We start from the raw sequence: 19114 nt of genomic DNA, 5'->3' as shown, positions 1-19114 counted from the left end.
TAAAATTTTTCATCTAATATTAAATTATTTAATCTGCATTGTGTCTTACAGGCCTTTTGATCTGGAGAACTGAAATGGGTGGCTGGAGTTAGCATGTCAGTTGGAGAGTTGTAGGAACTTATTTTGGAAAAGGAAAGGCTTAATCATTTAGTAACTGTGATAGATTCTAGACTTTACTTGATGCCTAAAGTCTAGTTACGAGCTAGCTTTGCCATCTTCAGATTCTCTCCTCTTGCTCATTTGCAATTAAGTGATTTGTTTTATGCTTATATTATCTAGTAAGTGCTGTAGTAGCTAGTTTCCAAAGATGACCCTCAGGGAAAGAAACATGCTTCACAATGCTCATGCTTTCATGTTGGATCTGCACTTAACTCTGTGACTTATTTTAACTAACATGATGCAGCTGAAGTGATGCTTGCCTGTTCCAGAACTAAACTTTAAGACAACCCGAAGGCTTTTGTTTTTGCACTTTGAGGAGTAATGAGCCACCATGTAAGAAGTCTGGCTGCCTTGTTGGAGTTTCTGTGTTGAAAGACTACTTGAAGAGGGAGCAGCTCTGAGAATACCTTCAGAAAGATAGAGGCCCCCACCACCCTGGTTTCCCAGCTGAGCTCACCCTTTCCCACAAAGGTGTTAGAATTGTGAGTGAAGCAGTCTTGGACAGTCCAGCTCCAGTTACCACATGAGAGACTGTTAGACTAATTAAAAAATATCCAGAATTCCTCAAGAAAATGACTTCTTGATGTTTCCACATATTGTTGTTGTTCAGTTGCTCAGTTGTGTCTGACTCTTTGTGACCCTGTGGACTGCAGCACACCAGGCTTTCCTGTCCTTCACTATCTCCTTGAGCTTGCTTAAACTCACGTTCATTGAGTCGGTGATGCCATCCAACCATGTCATCCTGTTGCCCCCTTCTCCTGCTCACAATCATTCTCAGTATCAAGATCTTTTCCTATGAATTGGCTCCTCACATAAGGTGGCCAAAGTATTGGAGCTTCATCTTCAGCATCAGTCCTTCAAATGAACATTCAGGGTTGGTTTCTTTTAGGATGGACTGGGTTTGATCTCCTTGCTGTCCAAGGGACTCTTAAGATTCTTCTCCAGCACTGCAATTAGAAAGCATCAATTCTTGGAACTCAGCCTTCTTTATTATGACAATTAAGATATATGTTAAGTCACTCAACTTTCGGGGTGCTCTTTTACATAGTATCAGATAAATAAGCTTTCCTGATGGCTTAGTGATAAAGAATCTGCCTGCCAGTGCAGGAGATGTGGGTTTGATCCCTGGTTTGGGAAGATCCCCTGGAGAAGGACATGGTGACCTACTCATCTTGCCTGGGAAATCCCACTGTGGTGGCTTCTCGGGTTGCGGAGTACAGGCTCTAAGCCCGCGGGCTTCAGTAGTTTCAGCTTTCAGGTTCTGGAAGCTTAGGTTCATTGGTTGTGATTCACAGGTTTAGTTGCTCCACGACATGTGGGCCCAGGGATGGAACCTGTGTCTCCTGCTTTGGCTGGCAGATTCATTACCACTGAGCTACCAGGGAACCTCTGCAGTTGCTTTTGTATTCAACAGTCATAGTAATCTTTCCTAGCAGGTTATAAAGACTTCTTTCTTTTTGCTTGAAGTATTTCTTAGTATGTGTACCATAGTTTACTTTAACAGTTCCCATTGTTGATAGACATTTACATTCTTTTATGTCTATGTTTTCCATATTGGAAACAGTGATGCACAAATACTAATATATCTCAGGTAATTTAAACTTGTACTCCGAAATGGTCATACCAGTTTATGGTACTACCATCCTTGACCATGCATTCTTTGGTTGCTATTTGTAAGGTTGAGAATAGTCATCTTTTAGTATTCAAATAGAAAAGCTAGAAATATACTATGCAAGTGCTTGAGTGTGTGCTAAGTTGCTTCAGTCATGTCCGACTCTTTGAGACCCTATGGTCTGTAGCCCACAAGGCTCTTCTGTATATGGGATTTTTAGGCAAGAATACTGTAGTGGGTTGCATGCCCTCCTCCAGGGGATCTTCTAGACCCAGGAATTGAACCCACATCTCCTGTGGCTCCTGAATTACAGTTGGATTCTTTACCATTGAGCCACTGGGGAAGCCCATGTATAATATATTAGCAGCAAACATGAATTCTGGTGTTAGTGAAATTACTTTAGAAAATTTTCAATTTATCTTATGATTTAATAAGGGAAAGAAAAATGCCCAACACATTCTCCCATATCTAAACTTAATATACTTTTGACAATTTTTTCCTCAAAGGAAACTAGTGGAGAATCAACTACTGTGTCATAAGTATGAAAGTTGTGTTTAAAACATTAAAAAATTTAATTGGATTTAAATCTCATCTCTTTCTACAAATGCATCATTTGAGGAGGTAGTGAAGACTGGTGGAAAGAGTATGAACTTTACAGACCTGGGGTGTCAGTTCCAGCTCTGACACTTCAGTGTTGATGTGCTGTGTGCTATGTTGATGTGCTGTGACCCTGTATATTTTTATTAATTTAAAAAACTAGTTGGAAACATGGCAAAGTGAGAATACAATTCTTTACAGACTATATGGGTTAATACTGTCTGTCATAATGTGTATCCATAATTCTATTTGAATTTTGGTACCAGAACTAGAAGTTAATCCTTTTTGTAGATCTGTGGGTTCAAAAATGACAGAATTCAAAAATGGAGTGCTAGGATTAGAATTTTAGGTCATGAACTTGTAGACTCATGTTCGTTTGGTTCCCTTATGATTAATTCTTGGTCTGTTTCCATGTTAGTATATTTGTCTAACGTTCCATGAAATGTTTAGTTCCTGCTGCTTTGTGTGAATAATAATGCTAACCACTTATTGTTGCCTTATCCATTTTCATTTAGAGGTTACCTCAGATGGAAAAGAATTTGTTATTCAGAAGACAGCTAAGCTGATAATATTTTTATCTTACAGTGGTCCTCAAAACTTGTATGAAGTTACTGTTTTTATTTCTGAAATAGTATGACCATGTAATTGTGATAAGAGTACCTTATTTGAGGACTATAAAGAATACTGATGAAGATTTTTGGTTCTGTGAGAGAGATAAATTATAATTGGTGAAAGTATTTACCATCCTTGTAGTAATGCCATCATAGCATGTATAATAGAAATGAAGACAAGTCATAAAGTCCAGCTACCATGAAGTCCTTAATGCCCAGTTTTGCTTTATGCTATGAATTTGTTTAGAAAGAAAGGTTTGATGCATAAATAATGCTGTTGTTTAAAATTACACTATCTTAGACAAAATCTAGTTGCAGTTTGAAGACCTTAGAAATTATCTTGAATTCTCTATAGTAGTAGATTTATTATTTAAATTGTGAAACCAAGGTTAGGTTGGTATGTAAGACCTTCAGAGCACTCTACCAACTGCAGCTCTAGAAATTCTTTTTCTAGCCCTAGATCTTCTATTACTGTTAATTCTTTTATTGTTGTTATTATTTAGTTGCTAATTCTTTTAAAATTAAAATGCAACACACACACCAGTGCGCTTACATCTTAGAGTATTATAGGCTCCAGAGAAATGCCTTTTGTATGTAACTATTTTTCATATTGAGATGTGGAAAAAAAGTTTACTTTCAATTTGAATAACTATTATTATAATTCCCTTTATAATAATCAAACTGTAAGAAATATAGATGCAGATATGTTCAGTAAAGGCTTCATTATTTTTTAGCATGTTTAGTGACAGATTATAGACCATTTAAAAACATTTTTTTAAAGTTTAACAGTTTCTAGCCAAAGTCCATTTCTTATCTTGATAGTTGTGTATGGCTTTTGTTGTTCATAGAAATGTGTCAAATGTAAATGTGACATAACCCTTCATTTTTTTTAAGTTTTTAGATTTTTTTTTTAAAGATTTTACTTTTGTTGAATAGTTTTACATTCACAGCAATGCTAAGAGGAAGGTACAAATATTTCTCATATACACTCTGCCCTAACTCATGCATAGCTCCCCTGTTTTCAACACCTCCCACCACAGTGATACATTTGTTATAATTTGTTAAAATTGATGAGCCTGTAGGGAAACGTCATAATTACCACAAATCCATGGTTTACCTCATGGTTCTCTGAATATTGTACGTTTTATGGGCATTGACAAATGTTTAATGTCATTTATTCATCATTATAATGTGATAGCTCAGAGGATAAAGCATCTGCCTGCAATGCAGGAGACCCGGGTTTGATCCCTGGGTTGGGAAGATCCCCTGGAGAAGGAAATGGCAACCCACTCCAGTATTCTTGCCTGGAGAATCCCATGGACAGAGGAGCCTGGCGGGCTACAGTCCATGGGGTCGCAAAGAGTCGGACACGACTGAGCGACTTCACTTTCTTTCTTTCTTTTATAATGTGATACAGAGTAATTTTACTGCCCTAAAAATCTTCTGTGTTCCACTTTTATTTCCCTCTTCTCCCCACTACCCTGGGCAACTTTATTGTGGTTGTCTTTAAGTCACTAAGTCCTGTCCGGCTCTTTACAAACACATGGACTGTGGCAAGTCAGGCTCCTCTGCCCTCCACCGTCTCCTGGAGTTAGCTCAAATTCATGTTCATTGAGTTGGTGATACTGTCTAACCATCTTATCATCTGCTGCCCTCTTCTTTTGCTTTCAGTCTTTCCCAGCATCAGAGTCTTTTCTTATGAATTGGCTCTTGGTATCAGGTTGCCAAAGTATTGGAGCTTCAGCATCAGTCCTTCTGATGAATATTCAGGGTTGATTTTCTTTAGGATTGACTGGTTTGATCTCCTTGTGGCCTAAGGGACTCTCGAGTCTTCTCCAGCACCGCGTCCATTCTTAGAAAGCGTCCATTCTTTGGCGCTTACAGCATTCTTTATGGTCCAACTCTCACATCCACACATGACTACTGGAAAAACCGTAGCTTTGACTATATGGACCTCTGTTGGCAAAGTAATGTCTCTGCTTTTTAATACACTGTGTTTGTCATAGCTTTTCTTCCAAGGGGAAAGTGACTTTTAATTTCATGGCTGTAGTCAGTGTCCACAGTGATTTTGGAGTCCAAGAAAATAAAATCTGTCATTGCTTCCACTTTTTCCCCTTCTATTTGCCGTGAAGTGATGGGACCAGATCTTAGTTTTTTTCATGTTTAGTTTCAAGTCAACTGTTTATCTTTGTATTATCTCCGTAGTTTTTCCTTTTCTTTAATTGGAATCATACTGTAGGTAGCCTTTTCAGACTGGCTTCTTTCACTTAGCAATGTGCAAGTAATATGCACTTAAGGTTTCTTGGTGTCTTTTCATGGATTAATAACTTTTTTTTTTAATTAGGGGATAATTGCTTTATAATGTTGGGTTGGTTTCTGCCATACATCAGCATGAATCAACTGTAGGTATACATATATCCTCTCCCTCTGAAACCTCCCTCCCACCTTCCACCCTGTGCCACCCTCTAGGTTGTCATAGAGTACTGGTTTGAGCTCCCTGCATTATACATTTTACATTATGATACCTCCTTTCTTTTTAACACTAAGTAACATTGTCTGAATGTATCAATTTATCCATTTACTTACTGAAGCCCATCTGAGTTGTGCCCAGGTTTTGGCTATTATAAATAAAGTCATAAAGCCATAAAAATATCCATGTGCCCTCTTTTGTGTGGGCGTAAGTTTTCACCTCTAGGTAAAACCCAAGGAGGGCCATTCCTGGAATGTACGGTAAGAGTATGTTTAGTTTGTATGAAGCCGCCACACTGTCTTCCAGAGCGGCTGTACGTTTTGCATCCCTCAGGCAATTAGTAGGAATCCTGTAACTCTACGCACTCACCTGCAGTTGGTGCTGTCAGTTTTCCAAATCCTGGTCATTCTGGTAGACGTTTAGTGATTTCTCATTTTAATTTGCATTTCCGTGACGTCATGTGATGTGCAGCATTAATTTTCATATAACTATTTACCATCCATATTTCTTTTTTGGTAAGTTATTAAGATCTTTGGCCCTTTTTTTTAATCCGATCATTTGGTTTTTTTTGTTGTTGTTGAGTTTTAAGAGTTCTTTGTGTATTTTGGCTAACATTCTTTATCATGGGTCTTTTACAGATATTTTCTTCCAGTCTGTGACTTGCTTTCTCATTCTCTTCACACTGTCTTTCACAGAGAGAAGTTTTTAATTGTAATGAAGTCCAGTTTATCAATGATTTTCTTTTATGGATTGTGCCTTTGGTGTTATATCTAGAAACTAGTCATCATACCCAAGGTCATTTAGATTTTCTACTATATTATCTAATAGGAGTTTTGTATTTTGTGATTTACATTTAGGTCTGTGATTTATTTTTTGTAAAGGATGTAAGGTCTTTGTCTACATGTATTTGTTTGCACCTGCATGTCCAGTTAGTCCAGCAACACTTGTTGAAATGACTCTTTGCTCCGTTTTATTGCCTCTTCTTCTCAGTCAGAGATCTGTTGACTGTATTTATGTGATCTGTTTCTGGAATCTATTGTGTTTCATTGATCTATTTGTTATTTTCCATACTATCTTGATTACTGGGATTGCTTTGCATCTATAGGTCAAGTTGGTAAGTACTGACATCTTGACAGTACTGAATCTTCTTACCCTGATTGGAGTATCTATTTATTTATTTCTTCTTTGATCTTGTTCATCAGAGTTTTGTAGTTTTCCTCATATAGATCTTATACATATTTTGTTAGATTTATATCAATTTTATTTTTGGGGGGTGCTAATATAAATGATTAGCTTATATTATGAGATGAGTTTGAACAAGCTCTGGGAGTTGGTGATGGACAGGGAAGCCTGGCGTGCTGCAGTCCATGAGGTCACAGAGTCAGACTCGACTGAGCGACTGAACTGAACAGAATATAAATGATTAGTGTCTGACTCTTTGGGACCCCATGGACTGTAGTTCACCCAGCTCCTCAGTCCATGGAATTTTCCAGGAAAGAATACTGGAGTGGGTTGCCATATCCTTCTCCAGAGGATCTTCCTGACCAGGGATCGAACCCAGATCTCCTGTGTCTCCTACATTGATCGATGGATTCTTTACTGCTGCGCTACCTGGGAAGCCCAATGTAAATGACGATTGTGTTTTTAATTTCAAGTTTTACTTATGAATTGCTGGCATATAGAAAAGAGATTGACTTTTTATATGAACCTTGTATCCTCCTTGTTATAATTGCTTATTAATTCCAGGAGCTTTTTTTTTGGTCCATTTTAAAATGTTTGCTACATAAATGACTATGTCACCTTTGACTAAAGAATGTATTATTTCTTCCCAATCTGTTTATTGTTTATTTCCTTTTCCTTGTTTTATTGCATAAGCTAGCACTTTCAGTGTCATATTGATGATCATTACTATTCTTTTTCTTTTTAAGGGGAAAGCAAGTTTATTTAGAGAGATACACATCCTGTAGGTAGAATGTAGTCTTTCCCAGAAGGTGAGAATGGCCTGTTACCATTCTTTATCCTCTTTTCTATGATATCTGTCTCTTAAAATTTTCTGCATTTTGTTTTACAGCTCACCAAAGCTCATCGACAAGGTCACATGGTGAAAGTAGATTGGCTGGACAGATTGACATTTAGAGAAATAGAAATGATAAATGAGGTGGGTTGTATCCCTCTTTTTTATTTCAAAATTTTTTCTCCAGAATTTTAAATGAAAAATTATTTAGAAGAATTATTCATTGTCATGTATCTCTCATATGTGAGATATTGAGGATAACTTCTAGTTATGAATTCTATGCTAATAAGAGGAAACATTGAGATATCTGCCTTTTTTATATTTTAGTGTTCTTTTGAACCCTGACATAAGTAGTAGATATCTCTGGCTCAGACGGTAAGGAATGCTTCTACAATGCAGGTGACCCGGGTTCAGTGCCTGGGTCAGGAACATCTGTTGGAGAGAGTAATGGCTACCTACTTCAATATTCTTGCCTGGAGAACTCCATGGACAAGAGCCTAGTGGGCCACAGTCAATGGGGTCACAAAGAGTCAGATACGACTAAGTGACTAACACTTCCCTTATGACTGCTTTTCATCGTAAATATCATATAAGTGAAGCCCATGTTAAGTTTGATTCCTCACTTGTAGATTCTCTCTTTCTCCATATGGTAGTTTATGTCTAAGTTGGATATGTCTGTCAACAATATATCAACACAATGTCTTTACTTCAGTGACCTTAAGTCATCGTTAGCAGTTCCTCTCCCCAGTTAGGATGCTCCTTCTCTTACGTAGTACATGTAGGACTGTGCGCACTTGATGAAGTTACATAGTTCAGATAATTTGTGTACTTCCTGATATTGTGTATTGGTCCAGAATAGGTTTAATTAAGATACGACTTTAGTGAAACTCTTTACAAAATTAGGACAACAAAAGTTTCTGTACATTAGCACTGAAATACTATATGTTTGGCTTAGAGAGCAGAAATAGCAATTGTATATTAATCACATTAGGAGAGAGGGATAACAGGTTTGTGATATATGTAGCTTATAGTGATCAGCACATGGCACAACTGACTTAATTTTTGTTCTCTGAACAGTTTTTAGTAGGAGGAAGAGAGAAATTCGTCATTTTATAGTGAACACTTAGAAAAGTTGAATTTTAGCATTGTGCATTTTTAAAAAACAAATTGGTAGTGTCTAACAACAGTTACATTTAGTATGAATACTGGATATCTTTTCTAAACTTATTCTTAATATATTTTTATATACTGAAACTGGAAAAAAAAATTTGTTTTGAATTTTTATAGTTGTCACATTCTAAAAACAGTTTAATTGAAATGCTTCCATTCATCAACTTACATACCCCTGGATTTAGAAAATGTAACGTTAGCGCATACTTTGCTCAGACTTTTTCTCACTCTGTCCACACTCTTTAAAAGATAAGAGGCTAAGAGGCCATTACAATTATCATAATAGACTTATAATATGCTTCATAAGCTGAACAGTTTTAAGTGACCTTCTTAGATCCTTGTGATTATGTAACTATAGATTTAAAGCCATTTTTCAAACTGATTTGGGTTAGAATTAATCACCCTTTTAAGTTTCTTTTTTTTTTTTACTTCATTATTAACATAATATTTGCTTTCTTAAGGGAATACAGTTACACACAGCCAACATTTTATATGTTGGGGAAGAATAACTGTTCCCCACTGTATTTAAAGTGTGTTGATAAAAATTTACAAATGATTGCAAGTTATTTTAAGACCATTTATAAATTGTCAAAAACTTGTAAATGTTGTATCTGTTAAGCTCAAATTGCCTCTGTCATTAGTTACGTACTTTGTTTTACTTTTGTTTTTGTTATATTAACTTTTATATTTGAATTAGTCCGTAGGGTTTAAGAGTGAACTGTTCTTTGCTTAAAATTTTTAGAAATACAAAAATATTATTTTTTTTTGAGATGAAATAACTTTCCTGCAAATGTATACTAAATACCTTTACAATGTTACGTAATAAAATTCCTACTACTGAAGAAACCAAAAATTTAATTAAGTTTGAGGAAGGAGTTACAAATGAGTAGTAGGCACTTCTGGATAAGGCAGTAGTGAAATAGTAGTAGTATATAGTACACTTATAATAATGACATAAACATTTGTTACATTTTAAGTTGTATTTGATGGATTCCATGTACTACTAAATTGGGAATAAGATACAAACTAATGTTGAAGAAAATCATTTTTCATAATTTTTTTCTTTTTTAGAGTGAAAAACGAAGTTCTAATTTCATGTACTTGATGGTTGAGTTTCGATGTGTCAAGTGTGATGATAAGGAATATGGTATTGTTTATTATGAAAAGGTATTTTCCTTGGAACTGTTTATGGTCTCTAAAGTAGAGGGGAGGGGAAACATTAAAAAAAATTACTACTGTTCCTGCTGGGATGAATTATTTGGCTACAGGATGGCAGCAGACAGCTGTCAGCAGCAGTTGTTTATACACACACACACACACACACACACACACACACACACACACATCAAATCATTTAGCTAGAATAAGGTTACAAAAGCTGATCATATAATACATTTCTGGGTTACAGAATTCAATAAATATGCAAGAGATTAAAAACTTTTTGATTAACTGTTCTCTAAATTGGCAAGTAGGACATTAAAGCAATAGCTTCATTAACAATTAGTATCCACTTGAAAAGTAAAAAGAGGGTATCATATTTTTTATGTGTTAGGCTATTGCATGTTAAGGGTATGTTTGTATATAAGTATGTATATAATGTGTTGAAACTGTATATGTGACCCTAAACATAAGTATGCTTATGAAAGACCTTTTAAATGTTCATTTATTTATAAAGTACTTGCAATATTAAGAAAACCATGTTATCAATAGTCTGAGTGGTAAAAGAATGCAGTTACAAATTTGCTCAGGTTTGTTCATTACCAAAAGAAAGTAGTTGTGTGTTTGATATCTAGCTACTTGAAAAATATCTATGCTTTAAATACTTATTGATGGGTCTTCATTTCAATACTACAGAAATAATAGTATGTGGAGTTCAAAAGCACATAACCTTCTGTTATTGTGAAAGTACTGAGACAAGTGCTTACAAGGATGGAGTCAGAATCAGTGTAAATGAGGACAGACTTTTGATACATGGCATAAAAGAATAATATTTCGTCCAGCATAGAGCTAAGTTGTTCATAAGAAGTAGTGCTTTGAAATTGCATTTACATGTTAGTATTATTTACTAAAGTTGTCACAAGTGATTTTTTTTTTATCCATGTTTTATAGCTGGTAAATTACTATTTGAAAGATGTTTTCATAATGAAGGTTTAGGATTTGCATAGTTAATTTGTGATTATTTTTCTGGTACTTCACAAGGTATATATATATTTCCCTTTATCTTTTACCCCTTCCTTTAGAAAAAAGGTTAAAAAAAGTTAACTTGTTTCTGCTTTTTATTTTATAAATTATATTCTCTGGGGGGGGAAAAAGATAGGAAGGTAAACTACTTTACACTCTGTTTATTCATTAGAAAAATTGTTAAAAAGAAAGGGTAATGAAGTGTGAGTGAAATTGTTTTGTTACCAATACATTTTAATAAAATCACATTTTTAATTTTTACTATATGTAATTTCATTAAAAGCAATATTTCCCACCCATATGGAGTTTATATTGCAAAAGCATGCTAATGGTGATGGTATTTTCACACTGGAGATGTGAAGGATCTTTTGAAAGATAGCTTTGATAATAGATGAAATAATAACAGAATAGAAATTAGAAGAATTTCAAGTATTTTTGAAAAGGTTCTTGACCCCTTTCTAACTGCTTCTTGAAAATTGCCCATAAATTAATGCCTGTCTACTTTTCCTGTCATATTTCCACTTAGTGTAAAGATTGCTGGGCCAGTGCATTGAATCTAATGGAAATAGACTTTCTTGTCACCTGTCTTCTGTGACAGATAGCCTTAGTGAAGATTACTTGTCACAGTTGGGTTGATAAATGTGTTTTTTGGTGTTGTGACTGAGAACCAGCCTGTTAAACAATAGCTGTGGGAATTTGTGGTTTTCTCTAAGACTCAATTACTGAACTTAAAGTAAAGTCACAATACTTCCCCTCTTTCAGTCTCCCCTGATTTTGTTACACATATGTAAAATTGAAAATATACTAGCATTTGGAAGTTGACAGAAAAATTTGATGCTAGGTATACAATTGTGAGGAAATGAGTTTCAACCTAAATTAGTTTACCCTTTTCCAGGATGTATTCAGTGACATTTATTAGGCCAAATTACCTTTCTTCCCTGAATTGGGTAAAAATAAAAGCCAGAGTTCTTAAAAAATGATAATGCCAACAAAATAAGACAGTTTTATTTCATAAGAATTGATTCTTGTTATTCTAGCTTGCATGGTGTTGAATAAGTGTCCTCTGAGAAGCAATGCTGCTGAGTTTCTAGTTAGATATAACTTTGAGTAAACTTTCCTGAGTGGAACTTAATTGTAGTAATTTGAAGAATTACCAAAATCTGCTAAGTGATTTTTGCAAGTAATGTGACACATCCATTGTGCCATATTTTAATTATACTCTTTGATTTTTTTGTTCTGAGTTTTAAAATTAGGACATATTATTTTGACTCAGTCATTACAAACAAAGTTTAAAACAAAATCCTGACAAATATAGTCTACTGATTTTCCTGACATCATATCTCTAATAACTATATAATACAGGTTTTTTTATTGTTAAATTTTATTTTTCTCAAAATATTTCATCAGCAACAGAAGGTAACAAATGGATATATATATGTAACAAATGGATTTAAAATATAGTTGAAAGATGATAATTTAAAGGGAGGAATTATGTTATTTAAAAATTAAAATACATTCGAGTACACATGTTCATGTATTGTCTCTTGCCATTTGGTTAAATATATATATGTATGTATTTTTTGAATTTGTTGTATTGTGATCCAGGATGGTGATGAGTCATCTCCAATTTTAACAAGCTTTGAGATAGTGAAAGTTCCTGACCCTCAGATGTCTATGGTGAGTCACTGTGAAATTTCTAATGAAAGTTCTTTTCTCTAGACTGATTATGACTTACATCCACATCATACACTTTCTAAAAAGTGTCTCTGTAACTTCACTGGTTATTTAAAAGTGAATCATAAATTCACTTCAGCCATATGGAATCAGATTTAAATGGAATATTTATAAGAAATACTACCTTATCATAAGGCCTGGATAGTGCAGTGTTGGTAAACCATTTTAATTGTTGAAAGAGCTATAGAATGTGATCTTGAAATAGATTTGGAGAAACAAGTATTTGAAAGATTGTCATCATAATAGAAGGAGAATTTATTTATACCACGAGGTAACAGATCAATGGATAAAAATTTGAGGGAGATTGATTTTAGTGAAAAATAGGGAAGATTATGGGTAGTTACCTGAACTGTTCAGTTTGGATTATGGTTTCTGGGATGATTTTGGGATACCCTGCTTATGAATTGTTGAGATGATAGCTCTCTCAGTAATAAGAAAGAGGAAGAATTCTTTCTTTGTAGCAGATGTTTGATTTGATGACTTGAGATTTAGAAAGTTCCAGAAAAAAATCCTTTTTAACAGCATAATATAAACTGTGATATTCACACTTAGAATTCATTTACATTACTCTGAACTATTTTATTCTTATTTCATTCATTTCTAATTAGATTAATTACCTTCCTAATCAGAACAAAGTAGATTGAAAGTAGTGCATTGGAAGATGAAAACATGATGATTAGGGTAAATACGACATGTATTTACCTAACTTCAAAGGAAGAACTAGGAGGGAAAAGGGAATAAAAATTTGGAAGAAAAAGATCACTTGGGAATTGTAGAAACAAACATCTTAGTACTTCTCCTGTTCCCAATCCTGGCATAATTTAAAATAGAGTTCAGTTCAGTTCAGTTGCTCAGTCATGTCCGACTCTTTGCGACCCCATGAACTGCAGCACGCCAGGCGTCCCTGTCCATCACCAGCTCCCAGAGTCTACCCAAACCCATGTCCATGGAGTCAGTGATGCCATCCAACCATCTCATCCTCTGTCGTCCCCTTCTCCTCCTGCCCTCAATCTTTCCCAGCATCAGGGTCTTCTCAAATGAGTCAGCTCTTCGCATCAGGTGGCCAAAATATTGAAGTTTCAGCTTCAACATCAGTCCCACCAATAAATACCCAGGACTGATTTCCTTTAGGATGGACTGGTTGGATCTCCTTGCAGGCCAAGGGACTCTCAAGAGTCTTCTCCAACACCACAGTTCAAAAGCATCAATTCTTCGGTGCTCAGGTTTCTTTATAGTCCAACTCTCACATCCATACATGACCACTGGAAAAACCATAGCCTTGACTAGATAGATCTTTGTTGACAAAGTAGTGTTTCTTTCCAATATGCTGTCTAGGTTGGTCATAACTTTCCTTCCAAGGAGTAAGTGTCTTTTAATTTCATGGCTGCAATCACCATCTGCAGTGATTTGGGAGCCCAGAAAAATAAAGTCAGCCACTGTTTTAATAGATCTAAAATGGATACTGAGTTTTCATTATAAAATCAAATTGTCTTTTACATTGTAGATATAGGAAACACATGAAGAGTTTCCTTCAAAATGGATGAGTGTGTACAAATTTTGTCATATTTGAAACATATTACTTTCATATAACTTGTACCAAAATGTCAGGTAAATGAGAGGTCGGTTTATTTAGTGTATTTTTTTCTAAATAAAATGTTCATCAACAATTACAGGTTTAACATTTTGGATACTGTAATTAAAAAAATCAAAGATGTTAGACCTCTATTAAATTTTTTTAGCTTTAAATGCAGTTGAGAAAGGACAAAACAAACCCTTATCTGCTATGTTAAAAAAATTTAATTTGTAGCCTTTAGTATTAACTAAATAGAGGAATATAGCAAACATTGAATACCACCAAGCTGGTTTATCCCTGTATCAGACAATAAAACAGACTGTGTAAGTGTGATACTAGCACATGTACATATACACATAGACTGATAAAACTGTCTAAAAATCCCAGAAATAAATCCAAGTACATAAGGAAATTGATAAAGGTGACTTTTCATCACTGGAGCATAGTGCTAGGGAAGAACCATTTAGAAAAAAATAAAATTCCCATACCATACATTACCTCCCACCATGCATAAGGAAAAACTCCAAATGAATCATGATTTAAATATTATGAAATGGATCCTAACTGGATCCTAACTGTTCATTGGAAGGAATGATGCTAAAGCTGAAACTCCAATACTTTGGCCATCTGATGCAAAGAATTGACTCATTTGAAAAGACCCTGATGCTGGGAAAGACTGAGGGCAGGAGGAGAAGGGGACGACAGAGCATGAAATGGTTGGATGGCATCACCGACTCAGTGGACATGAGTGTGGGTGGACTCCAGGAGTTGGTGATGGACAGGGAGACCTGGAGTGCTGTGGTTCATGGGGTTGCAAAGAGTCAGACACGACTGAGCAACTGAACTGAACTGGTACTTTACTGTCAGTGCAGGTAGACTTCTAAAGCTGGGTCAAAATCCAGAGGCAACAAAAGAAATGATTGGTAAATTCGACTATGTTAAAAAAATGTTGCACGACAACAACACTGTAACAAAGTCAAAAGACAGTTGAGAAACTGGGAGAAACTATTTGTGACATACCACAAAGGGCTGTGTATGTAGTATGTCAAAAACTCTTAATACTGGAGAGTAGAGGACCAAAAAGCCAATTGCAAATTAGGAAAAATACAGGAACAGACAATTCATACATGTAAAAATGAATAAAATAAGGTCTCTTTAAGCAAAGACAGTGTGTTCAAAGCTTATGATTTTGGCCATAGATATAATAGTCAAGTGTTTTGGTCATTGTCACTGCCCTAGGCAGTTTGAACGAAGGTGATAGTATGATTATATCACAAAGTTGCTAGTAACTCCTAGGAAAAAGGAGCTTTAGTCTGGGTTGCCAAGGGAAATTTTTGGAGTGAAGGTGACACTTGATTGGCTAGACGATTTAAAACCTTGAATACAATGGGGAGTTAAGACAAGGGCCTGGGATGGCATGCACGTGTGCACCAGTGCCTGGTGAAGCATACGGCAAGCTTGCTTAGCTTTCCCTATCACCACGAGATACAGAGGAGACTACAGTTGTAACAAGAAGAAAATAGCATTATAAACTGGTCTTAAGTAACTATTTGCTTTTTCTGAGTGACTGTTGAAACTGATTATTGGTGAAATTTACATTGTTGGTTAATATTTTTAAATAATAGGAGAATTTAGTTGAGAGCAAACATCACAAACTTGCCCGGAGTTTAAGAAGTGGACCTTCTGACCATGATCTCAAACCTAATGCTGCCACAAGAGATCAGCTAAATGTAAGAGCGTTTTAAAAATATTAATATAAAAATAATTGAGTGGATATTTTGATTGCAGCTCATGTGATAGCACATCACTTGAAAGTGATTGAGATGCAGGTTAATGAATCCTATGTAGTTTCAACAACTCAACGTTTCTGTCGTTTTGTATCATTTTGGGGCTTTCAGGAACTATTAGCCCTAGAGACAGAGCTACAAATAGTATATCTCCTTAGTATAGTATTCTTAGAAACTGACCCTAAGATAACATTGTCTAAGAGAGGTCTTCTGTTGGCTTAACAAGATAATGTGAAGTGAAAGTGAAAGTTGCTTAGTCCAGTGGACTGTCTATGACCCCACAGACTATACAGTCCATGGAATTCTCCAGACCAGAATACTGGAATGGGTGGCCTTTCTCTTCTCCAGGGGACCTTCCCAACCCAGGGATCGAACCCAGGTCTACCCGCATTGCGGGCGGATTCTTTACCAGCTGAGCCACAAGGGAAGCCCAAGAATACTGGAGTGGGTAGCCTATTCCTTCTGCAGCAGATCTTCCTCACCTAGGAATCGAACCAGGGTCTCCTGCATTGCAGGCAGATTCTTCACCAACTGAGCTAGCAGGGAAACCCATTAGCAAGAGAAAAGTTTATACTTCTGGTTTTTTGTTTTGATTTTTTTTTTTCCTTTTCTTGTGTGTGTATTGGTGGGGGCTTTTTCCTTCCTCATTTTTTTTTTTTTTAAACTTTATACAAATTTAAGGGTTACTTTGCATTTACAGTTATTACAAATTGTTCTCTCTGTTCCCATGTTGTATAGTATATCTTGCAGGCAGTAGTTTGGTAGGGTAAAACTTTTGTTATTTGAGTTTGTTGTATTTTTCATAGAAATAAATTAACTGTAACAACAGACTTTTTTATATGAGGCTTAACTTTTATCTGTCTTTTTCTCCCCTTACACTCTTAACAATGTCCTTTTTGAACTGATAGGTGGGTACAGCAGATTTATGTCTTCTTAGCTTCATGTACGTTTTCCTTTCTTCTGTAGTAATTATAGATATATTTAAATGAATGGAAAATTTTAAATGAAATGGAAATAGATAGCAAGTTTTTTTTTTTTAATTTGATAAAGTGGTTCTTTTTTTCTTTGTTTTAGATTATTGTGAGTTATCCACCAACAAAGCAACTTACATATGAAGAACAAGATCTTGTATGGAAGTTTAGATATTATCTTACTAATCAAGAAAAAGTGAGTTTCTCGAATATTTTCACATATCAAATTTATCTGTAAACTTTGTTGCTAATGAGCAAAACTGTCATAGAAATACAGACTAATTGTCAAATTTTTATTAAAATGTTACAGAGCAAAGTATGTTGCTCCATTTCTTAAAAATTATGAAACTATACACCCAAAGACATATGTACCTCTTTGTTGATGTATAGACAGTGTCTAAATGGGTTAAGTCACAGAGATTTGGGTTCCGTTTGCAGCAGTACAACTTACTCTTTCTGGATAAGGTGAAGCAGATTTCTTTGGAAGCTTTGTTTCCTCATTTTACTAATTATGACAGCCCTTCTTCACAGGTGAGAGAATACATATGAGTGACCCGGTTGAGTCCTTAGTGCATAGTAGGTGCAGAGTTAAATGTTGTCTCACTTTTGTCTTCTCTCTTTTCATAGAAGTAAATTAGCTCTGTGACAACATACTTTTTTATACGAAGCTTATATTTTATCTTTCTTTTTGCCTCCTTGAGCCTGGGTGGCTGTCAAAGAACTGTAGAATTCTGGAGATGTGGCTAGTGAGAGAGTATGAGAACTATAATCTGAAATGATGGATTGGTAGAATGGCATCGAGTGTGAGATGAGGGTAGAGAGGGTAGGTCAGAACTAGACAGTGCCTTCCATATTGAAGCTACGGAGTAAATACAGTTTCCTTCTGGGCTCACTGAAATCATTCCTTTCACGTGCACCTCAGCTATCTGGGGCCAGTATCCTATGAGAGAGAGAATTGTGGTGAAGAAGTCAGTACTCAGGGGCTGTCTCAGGTGGCACTAGTGACAAAGAACCCGCCTGCCAATGCAGGAGACATAAGTGATGCACCAAGATATTCTGGAGGAGGGCATGACAACCTGCTCCAGTGTTCTTGCTTGGAGAATCCCATGGACAGGAGCCCGGGGCGGGGCTACAGTTCATAGGATTGCAAAGAGTCTGACACGACTGAAGCAACTTAGCACACACAGTCAGTAGTAGACTTGAGTGTAGAGACTTAGTTTTGAGGCTGATTGTTTATTGCTATGTATTTTCATGAAGAAGCTTTTTGATTAGCATCTTCACATTTAATATGAGTTGATTCAATTATAGTGAACTTTAAGTCTCTTCTAGTTTATGTTGTGTTGTATGCTTAGTCGCTCAGTTGTGTGTGAATCTTTGTGACTCCATGTTCTGTAGCCCGCCAGGCTACTCTGTCCATGGGATTTTTCAGACCAGAGTACTTGAGTGGGTAGCCATTTCCTCCTCCAGGGGATCTGTGTGACCTAGGGATCGAACCTGCGTCTCCTGCACTGTAGGCGGATTCTTTACCACTGAGCCATCAGAGATTAGTCTCACTTCTTCCATGGGAGCGTTGAGGAGCAGCTATAAATACAGGTGAAGCTTCGCTAGGTGGTCCACTCACCTCTTGCTGTGTGGCCTCGTTGCTTACAGGCCACGGACCGGTACTAGTCCATGGCCTGGGGATTGGATAAAAATCCAGTTACAGCTCATTTTAACTCTTCAGCTTTTCTTTTCTATCTTTTATTGATGCCTTGGGAAATTCTTTGTGGATGAACCATACTCATTCTCTTTTACATCTATAATAAGAATGAGAGAGGAATTCTAAATTTGCTGTAGCTTTTGAGTGTTATTCTTTTTATCCCTGCAAGAAAAGGAAGGAATCACCAGCAGAAGCACAGATTTGTGATCTTTGTGTTTTTTAAAAAGATTGAGTTAGTATATGATACTCTACTAAATGAAGAATAACCTTATTCACAGAAATTGAATCTTGAATGCAGCAGTTTTGTCTAAAAATAAATAGCAAGATATTGAATTAAACCTGTTAAAATGTATAGGTTCAAGAATCATAGATTTGCAAAGCAGAACTCCCTTAGATCGAAAAACTTCCAAGGAAAATTGTGTAAACAAGTTGTCACTTCCCCCTGAAATTCAGTTACCTCTAGATATGTGTAAATATGTGACAGATTGCATTTAACTAGTTGATTTCAAGTTTTTAAATGGTAGGTGATGAAACTT

The 19114-nt window shown here is 35.9% G+C and overlaps 1 protein-coding gene across 2 annotated transcripts in view; it reads left to right on the top strand.

The window, feature by feature from the left end:
- Positions 1-19114, top strand: part of PIK3C3 (phosphatidylinositol 3-kinase catalytic subunit type 3) — a 166915-nt gene that overhangs the window by 48129 nt on the left and 99672 nt on the right. For both annotated transcript variants that reach the window (XM_005896350.3, XM_070361954.1), the window contains exons 5-9: positions 7521-7607; positions 9705-9800; positions 12420-12491; positions 15747-15851; positions 16983-17075. In XM_005896350.3, the coding sequence (XP_005896412.2) occupies positions 7521-7607; positions 9705-9800; positions 12420-12491; positions 15747-15851; positions 16983-17075 (453 nt within the window). The remainder of the gene's footprint in view (positions 1-7520; positions 7608-9704; positions 9801-12419; positions 12492-15746; positions 15852-16982; positions 17076-19114) is intronic.

The sequence above is a fragment of the Bos mutus genome, chromosome 24 (assembly GCF_027580195.1).
Source record: "Bos mutus isolate GX-2022 chromosome 24, NWIPB_WYAK_1.1, whole genome shotgun sequence".
Lineage (NCBI taxonomy): Eukaryota > Metazoa > Chordata > Mammalia > Artiodactyla > Bovidae > Bos > Bos mutus.
Note: the sequence above shows the minus strand (reverse complement) of the source record. Positions and strands in the feature narration are given on the sequence as shown.